Source organism: Scyliorhinus torazame, chromosome 14 (assembly GCF_047496885.1).
Source record: "Scyliorhinus torazame isolate Kashiwa2021f chromosome 14, sScyTor2.1, whole genome shotgun sequence".
In the NCBI taxonomy this organism is placed as follows: Eukaryota; Metazoa; Chordata; class Chondrichthyes; order Carcharhiniformes; family Scyliorhinidae; genus Scyliorhinus; species Scyliorhinus torazame.
Window position 1 is genome coordinate 142,260,654 of NC_092720.1, and position 15,675 is coordinate 142,276,328.

Consider the following 15,675-nt stretch of genomic DNA (forward strand, 5'->3'; position numbering starts at 1 on the left):
AGCAGTCACTCTGTCCTCACTCCGACTGGATTTCCCCCACAACAGCTCAACAGCTCCGCTCTACTGCCCTCTGCTGGATCTTGGGTTGTGAGAACTGAAATGGGCAGGTTAAAAGAGCAGGTCTGAACTTGCTGGATTTGTTTTTAGCCAGGCTACTCAGGAGGAATGGCAAGTACACCTTTGGATCTCATCCAGGGACTCTTTTCAGGGAGGCAAGGTGTCCTTTGCAATTCATAGAATCTGAAGTGCAGAAGGAGGCCATTTGGCCCATCGAGTCTGCACTGCACCTGAAAAGAGAACCCTCCTTAAACCGACACCCCCAACCTATCCCAGTAACCCCACCCCTTTTGTTAAAATTGCAATTGTTAAAAAGTAGGCATAAATATTTATAACATGGACATAACTCCTCAACTGTCAAGTTCATTGGAACTGTTAACAGACATAGAGTCATAGATGTTTACAGCATGGAAACAGGCCCTTCGACCTAGCTTGTCGATGCCATCCAGTTTGTATCACTAAGCTAATCCCACATGCCCACATTGGGTGGCACAGTAGCACAGTGGTTAGCACAGTTACTTCACGGCACCAGGGTCTCAGGTTCGATTCCGGCATGGGTCACTGTCTGTGCGGAGTTTGCACGTTCTCCCCGTGTCTGCGTGGATTTCCTCCGGGTGCTCCGGTTTCTTCCCACAGTCCAAAGATGTGCAGGTTAGGTGGATTGGTTATGATAAATTGCCCTTAGTGTCCAAAAAAGTGTGGGGTTACTGGGTTTTGGGAATAGGGTGGAGGTGTCGCCTTAATTAGGGTGCCCTTTCCAAGGGCCCGTGCAAATTTGATGGACTGAATGGCCTCCTTCTGCATTGTTCGCTCCAGGGGTAAAAGCCTATCCAGCCAATCCTTATAACTCAGGCCATCAAGTCCTGGTCGCATCCTCGTAAATCTCTTCTGCACTCTTTCTAGTTTAACAATACACTTCCTCTCAAAGGATGACCAGAACTGAACACAGTATTCCAAGTGTGGTCTTACCAATGTCTTGTACAGCTTCAACAAGACGTCCCACCTCCTGTATTCAATGTTCTGACCAATAAAACCTAGCATGCTGAATGCCTTCTTCACCACCCTGTCCACCTGCGACTCCACCTTCAAGGAGCTATGAACCTGTATTCCTGGATCTCTTTGTTCTGTAACTTTCCCTATCATTAACTGAGTAGTTCCTGCCCTGATTTGATATACCAAAATGCATCACCTCACATTTATCCAAATTAAACTCCATCTGCCATTCATCGGCCGAATTGTTCAAAATCCTTTGCAATTTTATATAACCTTCTTCACTATCCACTCTGCCACCAATCTTGGTGTCATCTGCAGACTTACCAACCATGCCTCCTACATTCTCATCCAAATGATTTTTATATATATTTATATTATATATTAAATAACAGTGGACCCAGCACCGATCCCTGAGGCACAACGCTGGTCACAGGCCTCCAGTTTGAAAAACAACCCTCCGCAACCACCAAGACTTTGGTCGCCAAGCCAATTTTGTATTCAATTGGCTACCTCGTCCTGGATGCCGTGAGATTTAACCTTTTGCAACAACCTACCATGCGGTACCTTGTCAAAGGCCTTGCTAAAGTCCATGTAGACAACGTCGACCGCACTGATCTCATCAACCTTCTTGGTTACCCCTTCAAAAAAGTCAATCAAATTCGTGAGGCATGACTTTCCTCTTACAAAGCCATGCTGCCTTTCCGGAATTAGTTTTTGCCTCTCTAAATGCCTGTAGATCCTGTCCCTCAGAATACCTTCTACCAATTTACCCACTACAGAAGTCTGTAGTTCCCAGGCTTATCCCTACAGCCCTTCTTAAACAAGGGCACGACATTTGCTACCCTCCAATCTTCAGGTCCCTCTCCTATGGTTGTCAATGATTCAAATGTCTCAGCTAGGGGGCCGGCAATATCCTCCCTAGCCTCCCACAGCGTCCTGGGATACATTTCATCAGGTCCCGGGGATTTATTTATCTTGATCCGCTTTACTTCCTCCAGCACCTCCTTCTCTGTAATATGCCCACTCCTCAAGACATCATTTTTTATTTCCCCAATTTTGCTCACATTTGTGCCTTTCTCAACAGTAAATACTGATGAGAAATATTCATTTAGGACCTCTCCCATCCCTTGTGGATCCACACATTGTTTATCTTCCCCATCTGTTCGCGCGAGAGCATCTCAAAGAAATCGCTCAATGCTCAGGGCTGGTTTATTTCGCCTGCGGAGAAATGGCGTCTGTTAAAGAACCTGACCGTTTCTCCATCGAACAAAATAAAACACCCATTTTTCTAAACAGCTACACAGCCCATTTCGGCTGGACCTTGTCCAATAATATTGGTTATAGATTACATACATTAGTTATATATCCAATTAAATTTGACATTACGTAAAGTGGGTTGGTACCTTAGCAGCCCCTGACTTCATGAAGAAGTCACTCATACTAACTGTTAAAGTTATTTTCTCTGCCTGCACCTGGAGACCTTGAGCCTGCGAGGATGAGCAATGCTCCATGTCCTGTGGAGCCAATATCACTTGCTGGTAAAAAAAACTCCCTAGATTCCCCCATGTCTGTTTCCCATTCAATGCCTTAATATCAGTCATCATTGTCTCCCTGACTATCTCTGCTGTCTGTAATTGAATGATGTTGGGCTGGATTCCCCGAAAATGGGGAAATGTCCCTACACCGGCGTAAAAACGCAGAGTCCCGGGTTTCTTAGTAAAAAAAAAATCCCGATTTGCTTACCTTCGGGGGCTGGCAGGGACCCAGAGTAATTCACGCAGCTTTGGCTGCGGATACGGGCCCCTGCACTTCCAGTTCCAAGTCCGCGCATGCGCACGGCGGCGGCCTCCAGCGGCCATGCCGAGCGCCATGGTGGACTCGGACCACAGACTAACAAACTAGGCCCCTCCGATCGGCCGGGCGCCCAAGGATCCTTCTGGCCTGATCCCTGCCCCGGCTGCCCATAAGGCCCCCCTCCAATGCTCAGTCTCAGGCCGGGGACTGAGTCCGCAGCCGCCACGCACTGGCCATACGTGGTTAGAACCACGTTGTCGGGAACTCAGCCTGCTGGGAGCGGAGTATTGCTGGGCGGGCCTCTGGCAATGGCCCCCCAGCTGCGCGGCGTAATTCGTGGAAGTGCACTTCATCGGGGCCTTGTCACTGGAACAGTGCCGGGCCCGATTCGGTCGGGAACTTCGATTCTCCGTCCCCACGCCAAACCCGATTTTGGCGCGTGGCTGCGGAGAATCCAGCCCATTATTTATACCAGTTTGCAACTCACCCAGCTAATGGTTGTTCAGGAATGTGGCTAATTCAGCTAAAAGCTATTTTGTGTCTTTAATATTGTCAAGTCAGCTAACAGCCATTTTGAGTAGCGTCTTTTTAATTGTGTGTCTGTCCTTTCTGATATTTGTAATTATTAGGTTGTAAAATCACACGCATTGTTTGTACACAACCTATTTCTACAAATTGCCACTTATACAGGCATCCTATGCCAGTGGGTATTTTTGTCTTAAAACCTTCTTTCTAAATCTGACTTCAACACCCTCCTTTGTCTCTCTTTTGCCCTTTATGTATCTGTAAACGCTCTTTGGATTTTCCTTTGCCTTATCTGCCAAGACAATCTCATGTCCCCTTTTTGCCCTCCCGATTTCTCTCTTAACTCTACTCCGACAAGCCCTATACTCTTCAAGGGGTCCACTTGATCCCAGCTGCCTATGCATGTCATGTGCCTCCTTCTTCCTTTTGACCATGGTCTCAATATCCCGGGTTATCCAGGGTTCCCTCCTTCTACCAGTATTACCCTTCACTCTAAGAGGAATGTGCTCACCCTGAACCCTAATTAACACCCTTCTGAAAGACTCCCACTTCTAGCTGGCCCCTTCCCTGCAAACAGGCTCCCCCAATCAACTTTTGAAAGTTCCCACCTAACACCATCAAAATTTGCCTTTCCCCAATTCAGAATTTTAACTTTTGGGCCAGAACAATCATTCTCCATAGCTATGTTAAAACTCATGGAATTATGGTCACTGGTCCCAAAGTGATCCCTCACTAACACTTCCGTCACCTGCCCTTCCTTATTCCCCAAGAGGAGGTCAAGTTTTTCCCCCTCTCTAGGCGGGCCAATCACATATTGAATGAGGAATTCTTCCTCTAATACACTCGACAAATTACTCTCCATCCAAAACCGTAGTGCTATGGCTGTCCCAGTTAATGTTGGGAAAGTTAAAGTTACCACCCTGTTTTTCTGGCAGCTATCTGTAATCTCCTTGTATACTTGCTTCTCGATATCCTGCTGACTATTTGGGGGCCTATAGTACAGTCCTATCAAAGTGATCTCACCCGTCTTATTTTTCAGTTCAACTCATATAGACTCAGTGGGTGAACCCTTAGATATATCCTCTCTCTGTACTGCCATGATGTTGTCCCTAATCAGAACTGCAACTCCCCACCCCTCCTATCTCCTGGTCTATCTTTCCTACAGCATCTGTACCCCGGAACATTGAGCTGCCAATCCTGCCCCTCCTTTAGCCATGTTTCAGTAATAGCTATAATATCCCAATCCCAGTCCCATGTACCTATCCATTCACTGAGTCCATCTACCTTGCCTGGTGGGCCTCTTGCATTGAAATAAATGCAGTTCAATCTGTTTCTCTGCCTTCCACTTTTCTCCTTACTGGCTTTTGTTTCTATCCCCTCTTACTTACTCTCTGACTTCCTGCATTGGTTCCCATCCCCTGCCACATTCATTTAAACTCTCCCCAACAATGCTGGCAAACAACACTCTGAGGACATTGGTTCCAGTCCTGCCCAGGTATAGACCGACCGATTTGTAATGGTCCCAACTCTCCCAGAACCAGTTCTAATGTCCCAAAAATCTGAGTGAGCCATCTCCCCAACAGTATCCAAAATGGTATTCCTCATTTGGAGGGAGATGTCTACAACAAACCCCTGCACTGCCTTCCTACTTTTCCTCTGCCTATGGTCACACATTCCCTATCTCCCTCAGTGCTCTTTATCTGCGGTGTAACCAACTCACTAAACGTGCTATCCACGACTTCCTCAGCATCGTGGATGCTCCAAAGTGAGTCCATCCGCAGCTCCAGAGCATCAAGCGGTCTAACAGGAGCTGCAGCTGGACACACCTCTTGCATGTGAAGGTGCAAGGGACAGTGGACGTGTCCCTGAACTCCCACATCGCACATGAGGAGCATGATATGGGTCTGGGATCTCCTGCCGTGTCTTAACCTGGAGGGTAACGTATGCAACTACAATGCCCCCCAAAAAACAAAATAGATAAATGAAAAGAAAAACTACTTACCAGTCACTGTTACTTGCCAGATAGAGTCAAATTTAACAGGTCTCCGACTCAGCCCCTGGAGATTTACCAGTCACTTCTCTCCCTTGCATTCTCAACTGCCAGTTTCTCCTTCTCCCATTTCCACCTAACTCCCAGTTTTCACCTGTTGTGTTATGCTTCTTCATGTAGCATAAGCTGCTTCCTTGATGTATGCTCTGACAAAGGAAGGTTCATAGATAGATTTAACACATTTATTGAACAGTTAATACTTGGGTTCGACTCTCCTGCTAATCTTACTATAGTAACTCGATCTAACTAACCAGTCTGCTCTCATCTGTACGGTGGGTGTGATGCTTCCTGACCTGCCCCTGTGTCTCTGAGTGTCGCTTACGGAAAGAGAAACAGCATGTGTTCCCTGTCCTTTGATATGGGTAGCCCCCTTGTGGTAGTGTCACCTCTGTGTGTGTCTTGACTGCCCATTGGTCGTGTCCTATCTTACTGGCCTATTGGTTGAATGTCTATGTGTCATGATGTCTCTGGTGCTCCTTCTAGTGTTTAGTTAGTTCCAGTGTATTTATATTAACCCCTTGTGTATTTACAGTGCCCTAGTGTATCTGCATTAACCCCTTGTGTATTTACAGTGATGCATATCACCACATCACCCATCTCCAGAAAAGCTCTCTCATTGAGCTAAGACAGCACTCAGCTTGCAGACAGGACCTTTCAAAAAGAACTGTCAAAAGCACCTGCAAAGAGGGTCTGTCAAAGGGCACTGTCAAGGCATTTAAAAGTCTTGCCCTTTATATCTTTGGATGAAAATATCTGGCATAATAAATGATTGTTTGTTATTGTATTCTATCAGTTGACATGTGCCTGAGGGGCTTCCACGACTGGATTACTGCTGCATGATTGATTTCACAATTGCCCATTAGTACGGGAGGGGGCCAGCCATTTCACAGTTTGACTGACAGCTACAAGTGGTTATAGACCCTTTGATGTGGGACTATACACCCAATGTTTGTTGTTTTAAAGGTTTGAGCTCTTGAATTAAATATTTGTTTTTATAAGACTTTATTTAGTTGCAATAATGTCAATCTCTTAGTTGAAGGGATGGATTGTTATGAATGAAAGTGCTTTTTCAATATAATAATGTCTGTAACAGACACATAGAACTTTATTCTAAATAACTTTATTTTATCTCACCTTGTCACGGGTCCTGACGTCTGTCCATAATGGTCAATGTGTGAGTTGGCATGTTAGATCTAAGGGAAAGGATGAGGGACATTGGTTCGCAGGAATTGGCGATAGATGTGCACAGGGGCTATAAAGGGCATGTGATTATGCAGAGGGAAATAGATTGTAACGGAGGGCCCATAGTGGGTGGGTGGGGACATTTCTTGGCATGGTGGTATGAGGGGTCATTTTAAGGGCATGCCTTGGCAAGGTGGGTATGAGGGGCAGTGGGGGTGGGTGCAGGGTTGGAGTTGGTATGGACGGGACATGGGGAGTGTGTGGGGGATGAGGAGGTGAGGGCTGGAGTAATGTTTTATGCTTTATTCTTTTTAAAATTTTTGGCACACTGCCATCCTCCACAGGGTCGCCCACCAAAACATGGTGGCTGCCCCACCCTCCCGTCCGGAGTGTTCGGGCAGCGATTTTTAAAGTCTGGGTTCATGGAGCCAAAGGTTCTCCCTCCCTGGGAGTAAAAATCTTGGCCTAAGGTTGGGAATATTCTTGTTAATCAATCCAACTATAAAAATCCATACCTCTGGAAGAAAATTGCTCAAAACTGGATTGTTTACTTGATTGTAAAGATGTCACTGAATGTTTTTGCAGAATTCCCTGAAACAGACCGCTCAACAAGTGAAGAAGACAATGGTAAGAAGCATTCTTTCATTGAGGAAAAGCAATGTAGAATGCATTCAATTACCTCTCCCGGGCTGTCCGTATGTAATTGGTCATTCAGGTCAAATGGCTTCATGTTACCTGGTCTGTGTTCTGTTAGCTGACCTCAACTAAAACAACTGTCCCTGGCTGGAAGCAAGATTTTAGACAATTTTCCTGCTCGTTCCCAATAGTTTACCTCCGTTTAAGCTGCTTCGTGAAAATGAACGTAGCCAAAGGCACCCTAACACTCACTATCTGGACTCATATATCAGCAAGCATCACTTGAATGAAGACTTTTTGTGACCAACGAATTCCATGCACAATCTGTGCCTTCAGTAGAGGAGGGAGAAAAAAGACTTAATAATAATATTAATAATCTTTATTGTCACAAATAGGCTTCCATTAACACTGCAATGAAGTTACTTTGAAAAGCCCCTAGTCGCCACATTCTGGCGCCTGTTCGGCTGCATGAGGGAGAATATCCAATTCACCTCACAGCACTTCTTTCGGGACTTGTGGGAGGAAACTGGAGCACCCGGAGGAAACCCACGCAGACAGAGGGAGAATGTGCAAACTCCACACAGACAGTGACCCTAGCCAGGAATCGAACCTGGGACCCTGGAGCTGTGAAGCAATGGTGCTAACCACTGTGCTACCGTGCTGCCTTGACTTGCATTTATATCGCACATTTTCCACTTTCAGGATGTTCCAGAGCAATTAGTAGCACCCTTTCTCCACCCACATGTTAACCTGCTTGATTATACTATTCCTATACTCATTGACCATTAGCACTGGGCGTAATCAAAAGTTTATTACCTTGAAGGACCTGTTTTTTAACTTGCTCACTCGCTTCTGAAACTTTGTCTGCCGAACTTCATCACTCATCCTCCTGATGTCATTGGTTAGGTGGCACGTTGGCACAGTGGTCAGCACTGTTGCTTCACGGGTTCAATTTAGGCTTGGGTCACTGTCTGTGCGGAGGTTGCACGTTCTCCCCATGTCTGCACAAAAGACGTGCTTATTAGATGAATTGGATGTTCTGAATTCTCCCTGAATTCTACCCGAACAAGGCGCTGGAGTGTGGCGACTGGAGGATTTACATTGTAATGTAATTCAGTATTAATTTAAGCCGACTTGTGACACCAATAAAGACTATTATTGTTCACTTTCCACTCTCAGTATATTCTGCACCCTCTCTGGTCCTTTACCCAGGCAACACCTATGAGAGTTCCGTGTCAATGGATGAGAATATACCTGACTCATTAAAGCCACGACAAAAATGCATTTCTCCATTTTGCTGTGCCGCCCTTGGCAGTAAAATACCCAATAATGCCATGGATGTGCTCTAGACTGGGTCCTCCCACAATGTTATCACAAACATACAGATGAACATATGAATTAGGAGCAGCAGTAGACCACTCAGCCCTTCAAACATGCTCCGCACTCAGTAAGATCATTGGCTGATCTGATTGTAACCTGAACCCCACGTTCCTACCGACCCCCAATAACTTTTCACCCTCTTGTTAATCAAGAATCTATCAAGATCTGCCTTAAAAATATTCAAAGATTCTGCTTTCACTGCCGTTTGAGGAAGAAATTTCCAGAAAGTCACAATCCTCGGGCAGAAAAAAATTCTCCTCATCTCTGTCTCAAACGAACAACTCCATGTTTTTAAACAGTGACCCCCTGGTTCGAGATTCTTCAACAAGAGGAAACATTCTCTCCATATCCACCCTGTCAATTCCATTCAGGATTTTAAATGCTTTGCAACTTAATTTCTGTACCTGTAGACTAGCCTTTTGTGATTCATGCACACACGGATCCCCTGAATCACAAAGGTCTGCAAACTGTCATCATTTAGATAATACGTTTCTTTTTTACATTTTTCCTGCTAAAATGGACCATTTCACATATTCCCCACATTTCATCCACCATCACTGGCATTCAGTGTTTGAGAATCTCTCAATTCTGGAGGCATGCTGATGGTCCCTTTAAGGGCAACACAGTAGAATAAGGATCATCTGAACTAGGTGACCAATCGGAATTCATAGTGGGGAACCACCACAGGGGGAGGAGTTCCCCTAGCAGAGGTATTTTAGAATTATCTCCAAACATTCTGCTGCTCTACATGACTTGTTAATAATGCCTTTATGTTCACGATGGAGGTCCCTGCAAGCGCATCATTTCAGGCGGGTTCCCTCTCTCCTAACCTGCTTCATAACCAACCACTTATAAATCCTCTGGAGCTCATTGAACACGCACTTCAGGAAATTCTACTTCCCCATTTACGCTGAAGGAACTGTTTTCTGTCAATTTGGGAAGATGTTGGCTTCTGGCGGGGGAAGAGAGCGGTCGCGGTTGGAGGAGCTCCTGGGGGGGGGGGAACAAAGTTGTGTCCCGCTGCTCGCCGAGAACTTGCACCCAAGCGTGCAAATTCCGCTGTTTGGGCCCCCCGCAACAAGAGAGTGGGGACGAAGAAAAACCCGGGCTCCAAAGCGAATTAAAGCAGGAGACCTGGGTGCTCGGGAGCGGAGCGATCCGCCCCTCCCCCTCCACCCACGCACGGCAGCAGAACGCGGGCAGGACGAGCGGCGGCCCGGACCAAAGCGGGGAGCGAGCCAGCAGCAAGGACCGACACACCCCCCCTCCCACCACCAACGGCGACCACCACAAGACAGGTGGCGGAACAAAGAGGGACACCCGGCCCAACCAGAAACCTCTCTCTCTCTCGACCCTGGGTGAGTGAGGGAAAAAAAAACTTCCCTTTTTTCAAAAAAAAACTTTGAAAAGAAAACTTTTAAAGAGAAAGAAATGTTTTCTCTTTCAAAAAAAAAAATTTCTTCAAAAGTGTTTTATTAAAAAAAAGTGTGAAAGGAGAGAAGGGAGGGAAAAGAAAAAGGGGTGGAAAAGGGGGGGGAAAAAGGGAGAAGAATTTTTTTTTGAAATGCCAGAAGGGAGCCAAAGCAGAGGGAGAAAGGGCACCAAAAGCAGACGGGGCAATCGGCGAGCCCGTTCAGACGAGCTAATCAGCGCACGAAGCGGCGGAACGGAAGGTTCGCCGCAACATAAAGAACTCGACAGACAGGAGCATTTTCTCCCTGGGCCAGGGGGGAACTGGAATTGGAAGGCAGCCTTTGCCGAGACGCTGAGGGAACATCAGCAGGAAAACAAGACAGAGGACAGTGCAGACATAGAAGCCGCAGGGCAGGCAGCAAAGGCCAAGGCCCTGGCGGAGGTGCAGCAGGCCCTGGGCAGAGCAGAGGAGAAACTGGAAGCCCAAGAGTAGAAACTGGAAGCCCAAGACACGACCATCAAGGAGCTGGAAAAAGCCACGACTGACATGAGCGACCGGATCACGGCACTGGAGAAGGAGGTGGCAACACTGGGCACAACACAGGGGAGCCTGAAGGGCAGAATGGATGATCAGGAAAACAAAGAACAAACAAACAACAAAGAAATGTACACCACAGGAACAGACCCTTCGGCCCTCCAACCCGTGCCGACCATGCTGCCCGACTAAACCACAATCTTCTACACTTCCTGGGTCCATATCCCTCTATTCCCATCCTATTTATGTATTTGTCAAGATGCCCTTTAAATGTCACTATCGTCCCTGCTTCCACCATCTCCTCCGGTAGAGAGTTCCAGGCACCCATTACCCTCTGTGGAAAAAACTTGCCTCGTACATCTACTCTAAACCTTGCCCCTCTCACCTTAAACCTATGCCCCCTAGTAATTGACCCCTCTACCCTGGGGAAAAGCCTCTGACTATCCACTCTGTCTATGCCCCTCATAATTTTGTAGACCTCTATCAGGTCACCCCTCAACCTCCGTTGTTCCAGTGAGAACAAACCAAGTTCATTCAACCGCTCCTCATAGTTAATGCCCTCCATACCAGGCAACATTCTGGTAAATCTCTTCTGCACCCTCTCTAAAGCCTCCACATCCTTCTGGTAGTGTGGTGACCAGAACTGAACACTACACTCCAAGTGTGGCCTAACTAAGGTTCTATACAGCTGCAACATGACTTGCCAATTCTTATACTCAATGCCCCGGCCAATGAAGGCAAGCATGCCTTATGCCTTCTTGACTACCTTCTCCACCTGTGTTGCCCCTTTCAGTGACCTGTGGACCTGTACACCTAGATCTCTCTGACTTTCAATACTCTTGAGGGTTCTACCATTCACTGTATATTCCCTACCTGCATTAGGCCTTCCAAAATGCATTACCTCACATTTGTCTGGATTAAACTCCATCTGCCATCTCTCTGCCCAAGTCTCCAAACAATCTAAATCCTGCTGTATCCTCTGACAGTCCTCAGCGCTATCCGCAATTCCACTAACCTTTTTGTCGTCTGCAAACTTACTAATTAGACCAGTTACATTTTCCTCCAAATCATTTATATATACTACAAACAGCAAAGGTCCCAGCACTGATCCCTGCGGAACACCACTGGTCACAGCCCTTCAATTAGAAAAGCATCCTTCCATTGCTACTCTCTGCCTTCTATGACCTAGCCAGTTCTGTATCCACCTTGCCAGCTCACCCCTGATCCCGTGTGACTTCACCTTTTGTACTAGTCTACCATGAGGGACCTTGTCAAAGGCCTTACTGAAGTCCATACAGACAACACCCACTGCCCTACCTGCATCAATCATCTTTGTGACCTCCTCGAAAAAAGTTAGTGAGACATGACTTCCCCTTCACAAAACCATGCTGCGTCTCACTAATATGTCCATTTGCTTCCAAATGGGAGTAGATCCTGTCTCTAAGAATTCTCTCCAGTAATTTCCCTACCACTGAAGTAAGGCTCACCGGCCTGTAGTTCCCTGGATTATCCTTGCTACCCTTCTTAAACAGAGGAACAACATTGGTTATTCTCGAGTCCTCCGGGACATCACCTGAAGACAGTGAGGATCCAAAGATTTCTGTCAATTTCTTAGCAATTTCCTCTCCAGCCTCCTTCAGTATTCTGGGGTAGATCCCATCAGGCCCTGGGGACTTATCTACCGCTCGAGAAGGCAAAATGTCAGGACAATGGGCCTACCAGAGGGGATCGAGGGTAGAAACCGCACGGCATACGTGGCCGAGATGCTGGGCCACTTAGTGGGGAGGAAAACCTCCCCCAACCCACCAGAAATGGACAGAGCACACCGGTCGCTGCGCCCGAAGCCCAAGGCAGGGGACCACCCGAGGGCTGTTATAGCTAAACTGCACCGGTACCAAGACAGGGAAAAAATCCTGCACTGGGCCAGGAAAAACAGAACCGCAAATGGGAAGGACACTTCATTAGAATTTACGAGGATATTGGAGCAGACCTAGCCAGGAGACGGGCCGAGTTTAATAGAGCGAAAGCAGCTCTTCATAAGAACGACGTGCGTTTTGGTATGCTGTACCCAGCGAAACTCTGGGTCACCTACCAAGAAAGAGAATACTTCTTCACAGCCCCCGCCAAAGTAAACAAGTTTGTCGAGGAACACGGGCTGGAAAACCAACAGCGAGGGTAGAAATGAGGGGTCCCTGGCAAGGGGCAACAACACGCCGAGGGGGGGGTGGAAAGGGGTGAGGCAATGCCAGGCCCCCCCGCCACGGCGTGTGCGCCCTGAACAAAAGACAAACCACTGCCCGAGGGACCGCTTCAGGTGGGAGACCAGGCCTCAGCACGAGGGAACGAGAGTAGCGGAGAAGGGAGACCAAGCAAGAGGAGTGCAGGGTAGGATAGGGAAAGAGCGGGCAGAAAACCGCAGAGGCCGGGCAGGGGAGAAGCGAGACAGTAACTCCCGAGAGGGGGCCACCATACTAGCAGGAAAGTTAGCGCCGCGAACATGCAACAGAGCAGGGCCACAGCGCGCCCCCAACAGGGGGGAAGGCGCCAAGCAGGGGGGAGGGACCACTCAACAGAGGCGGGAGAGCAAACGGGGATAGGAACAGGGGGAAGAGGGACAAAGGAGGGGTGTACAGGAGAGAGAGAAAAAAGGGGGGGAAAGGAATGGACCGGGCGGGGGGAACAGGGAGGGAGAGATCGGAGGGGGGTGGGAGGGAACACAGGAAAGGAGGGACAAACAAGGCTAGAAAAGGAATAGCAATAGGGCTACAAAGTGCCACAACCAAGGGCTCAGAACAAGGAATCGCTGTAAGCACCCACCCAGTACAGTCTCTGGGCGAAGGGAGACCCCAGAGTGCAGGGGACTACCTGGGTGGTGGACGCACAGTGGGCGGCCATGTCGGGTGCCCCCTGGACAAAATGAAACCCCGGAGCGCAGGGACCCTACCGCATGGAGAGAGCAGTGACAGTGGCCATCCTAGACGGCCCCCCAGCAAAGGGAAACCCCGGAGGGCAGGGGCACGTCCACCAGGTAAGTATGGTTAATCCCACAGGAGTGAGGGGACAGAAGCCCCCCACCAGGATAGTTACCTGGAACGTAAGGGGACTCAACGGCCCAGTGAAAAGATTCAGAGTCCTCACCCACCTAAGAAATATGAGGGCCGACATAATCTTCCTCCAAGAGACACCTGAGAGAGCAGGACCGACTGCGGGTAAGAAAGGGCTGAATGGGACAAAGCGGCTACCGTGCCACTTTCTTCTTCAACTGTATTTTTCACGTGTGTTTGATGTGATGTTTAGATTTTTTGGGGTGAGTGGATCAATAAATAATCCACTTTATTTAAACCCGTGAAAGTCTACTGCTATGGGACGAGGGCCGTGGGGTGGCAATACTGATCAGCAAGAGGACGATGTTTAGGGCGATGGTTACGGACCCAGGGGGACGGTACATCATGGTCAGCGGTATGGGGATGGGGCACCGGTAGTACTAGTTAACGTGTACACACCCAACTGGGACGACACGAGCTTCATCAAGAAGACCATGTCAGAAATCCCTGACATAGCGACGCACCGACTAATCATGGGGGGGCGACTTCAACTGTGTACCCTATCCCCGTAACCCAGTAACCCCAACTAATATTTATGGACACTAAAGGCAATTTAGCGTGACCAATCGACCTAACCTGTACATCTTTGGACTCTGGGACGAAACCAGAGCACCCGGAGGAAACCCACGCAGATACGGGGAGAACGTGCAGACTCCGCACAGACAGTGACCCAAACCGGGAGTCGAACTTGGAACCCTGGAGCTATGAAGCAACAGTGTTAACCACTGTGCTACCGTGCCGCTTTCTTCTTCAACTGTATTTTTCACGTGTGTTTGATGTGATGTTTAGATTTTTGGGGGTGAGTGGATCAATAAATAAATCCACTTTATTTAAATCCGTGAAAGTCTACTTTTAAATTGACCTTTTCAAAAATTAACTGTTTACGGATTGTAAGGGAGGATAATTTAGGGGTTTCAATTTATTTTTCCTCCCCTGTCTGTAATGTGGTCTAATTTTGACTGCATTTCCCATCATTGCTACAATGACTGCATGCCAAAGAGGTATGCCGTTGTCTAGGAACCATTCGGGAATGTCATGAAGTCATGGAGGGTATGATATAAATGCAAGTTCTTTCTTTTCTTTCTGATGTTCATGGAGGGTAAATACTAATTTGCGCAAGATGCTGAAGAACTTGAGTCCATGATAGCATAGTCCAACAAGGTCAGTGTCAGCAGAGGGCAAGTAAAATTGGAACCAAGAAATTATTCAATCGTTTCCTCTCCAAACTCCATTGAAGCTTTACTTCAAGCATGCCCTGTTGCTGCAATCGAAAATGGTGTAATAAGGGCTGACTCATACACATTTTATACCAAGTAGGATATAATTCAAAGATATAGCATAAGTTCAAAAAGCACGAGTCTTTCATCACTTCAAAGTCTAATGCAGGCTGCAAAGTTCATGTTGAAAAAATATTACAGATTAATTACGGTATCATTAGTGTCAAGCATGTGCCTCAGGCCCAGGGGATGAGATTCAATTCCTTTCATTTTACAGTCTTCACAGGGCAGCAAGAGAATAGAAGAGATCAAAATCATCCTTGATCTTCAGAAATGATAAATTCCAAAAGAAAGTAGAGGACAGCTTAACCAAAGATTTGAATAATAACCATTAACTTTAAATACCTTATCATCCAGGCATCAACATTCAGTTCTGCAGCAAGTTACCAACGGCAAAAATGTTTCAATGTTCATGAAATAATCTACATCAATCTTGTCCTGGTCCTTCGTAAAGTTACCGTTCATGATTGTTGCAAGAATAATTAAATCTTCACCGGTATCAAGTGAATGACTTGTTTGAAACATAGCTGGCATTGGATTCACAACATGGTTTAGTCATAGAGGTTTACAGCATGGAAACAGGCCCTTCGGCCCAACCTGTCCATGCCGTCCATCCCTCTGTACTGTCATGGGAATGTCACTTTAAGAAATGCTTGTCTGCTCAAGTGGCTGCAGTGATGTCAGAGTGTGGTTGGAGCTGAGCTCTGGCTCTGCTTCGTAGTTTCGCTT

The 15,675-nt window shown here is 47.2% G+C and overlaps 1 protein-coding gene across 8 annotated transcripts in view; it reads left to right on the forward strand.

The window, feature by feature from the left end:
• The window catches only part of LOC140390078 (kyphoscoliosis peptidase-like), a 930,728-nt gene that overhangs the window by 195,025 nt on the left and 720,028 nt on the right, over positions 1-15,675 (forward strand). For 7 of the 8 annotated variants that reach the window (XM_072474955.1, XM_072474961.1, XM_072474960.1 and 4 more), the window contains exon 4: positions 7,187-7,228. The exons of the other annotated variant lie outside the window; for it this stretch is intronic. In XM_072474955.1, coding sequence (XP_072331056.1) covers positions 7,187-7,228 — 42 coding nt within the window. The remainder of the gene's footprint in view (positions 1-7,186; positions 7,229-15,675) is intronic. 8 annotated transcript variants of the gene reach the window in all.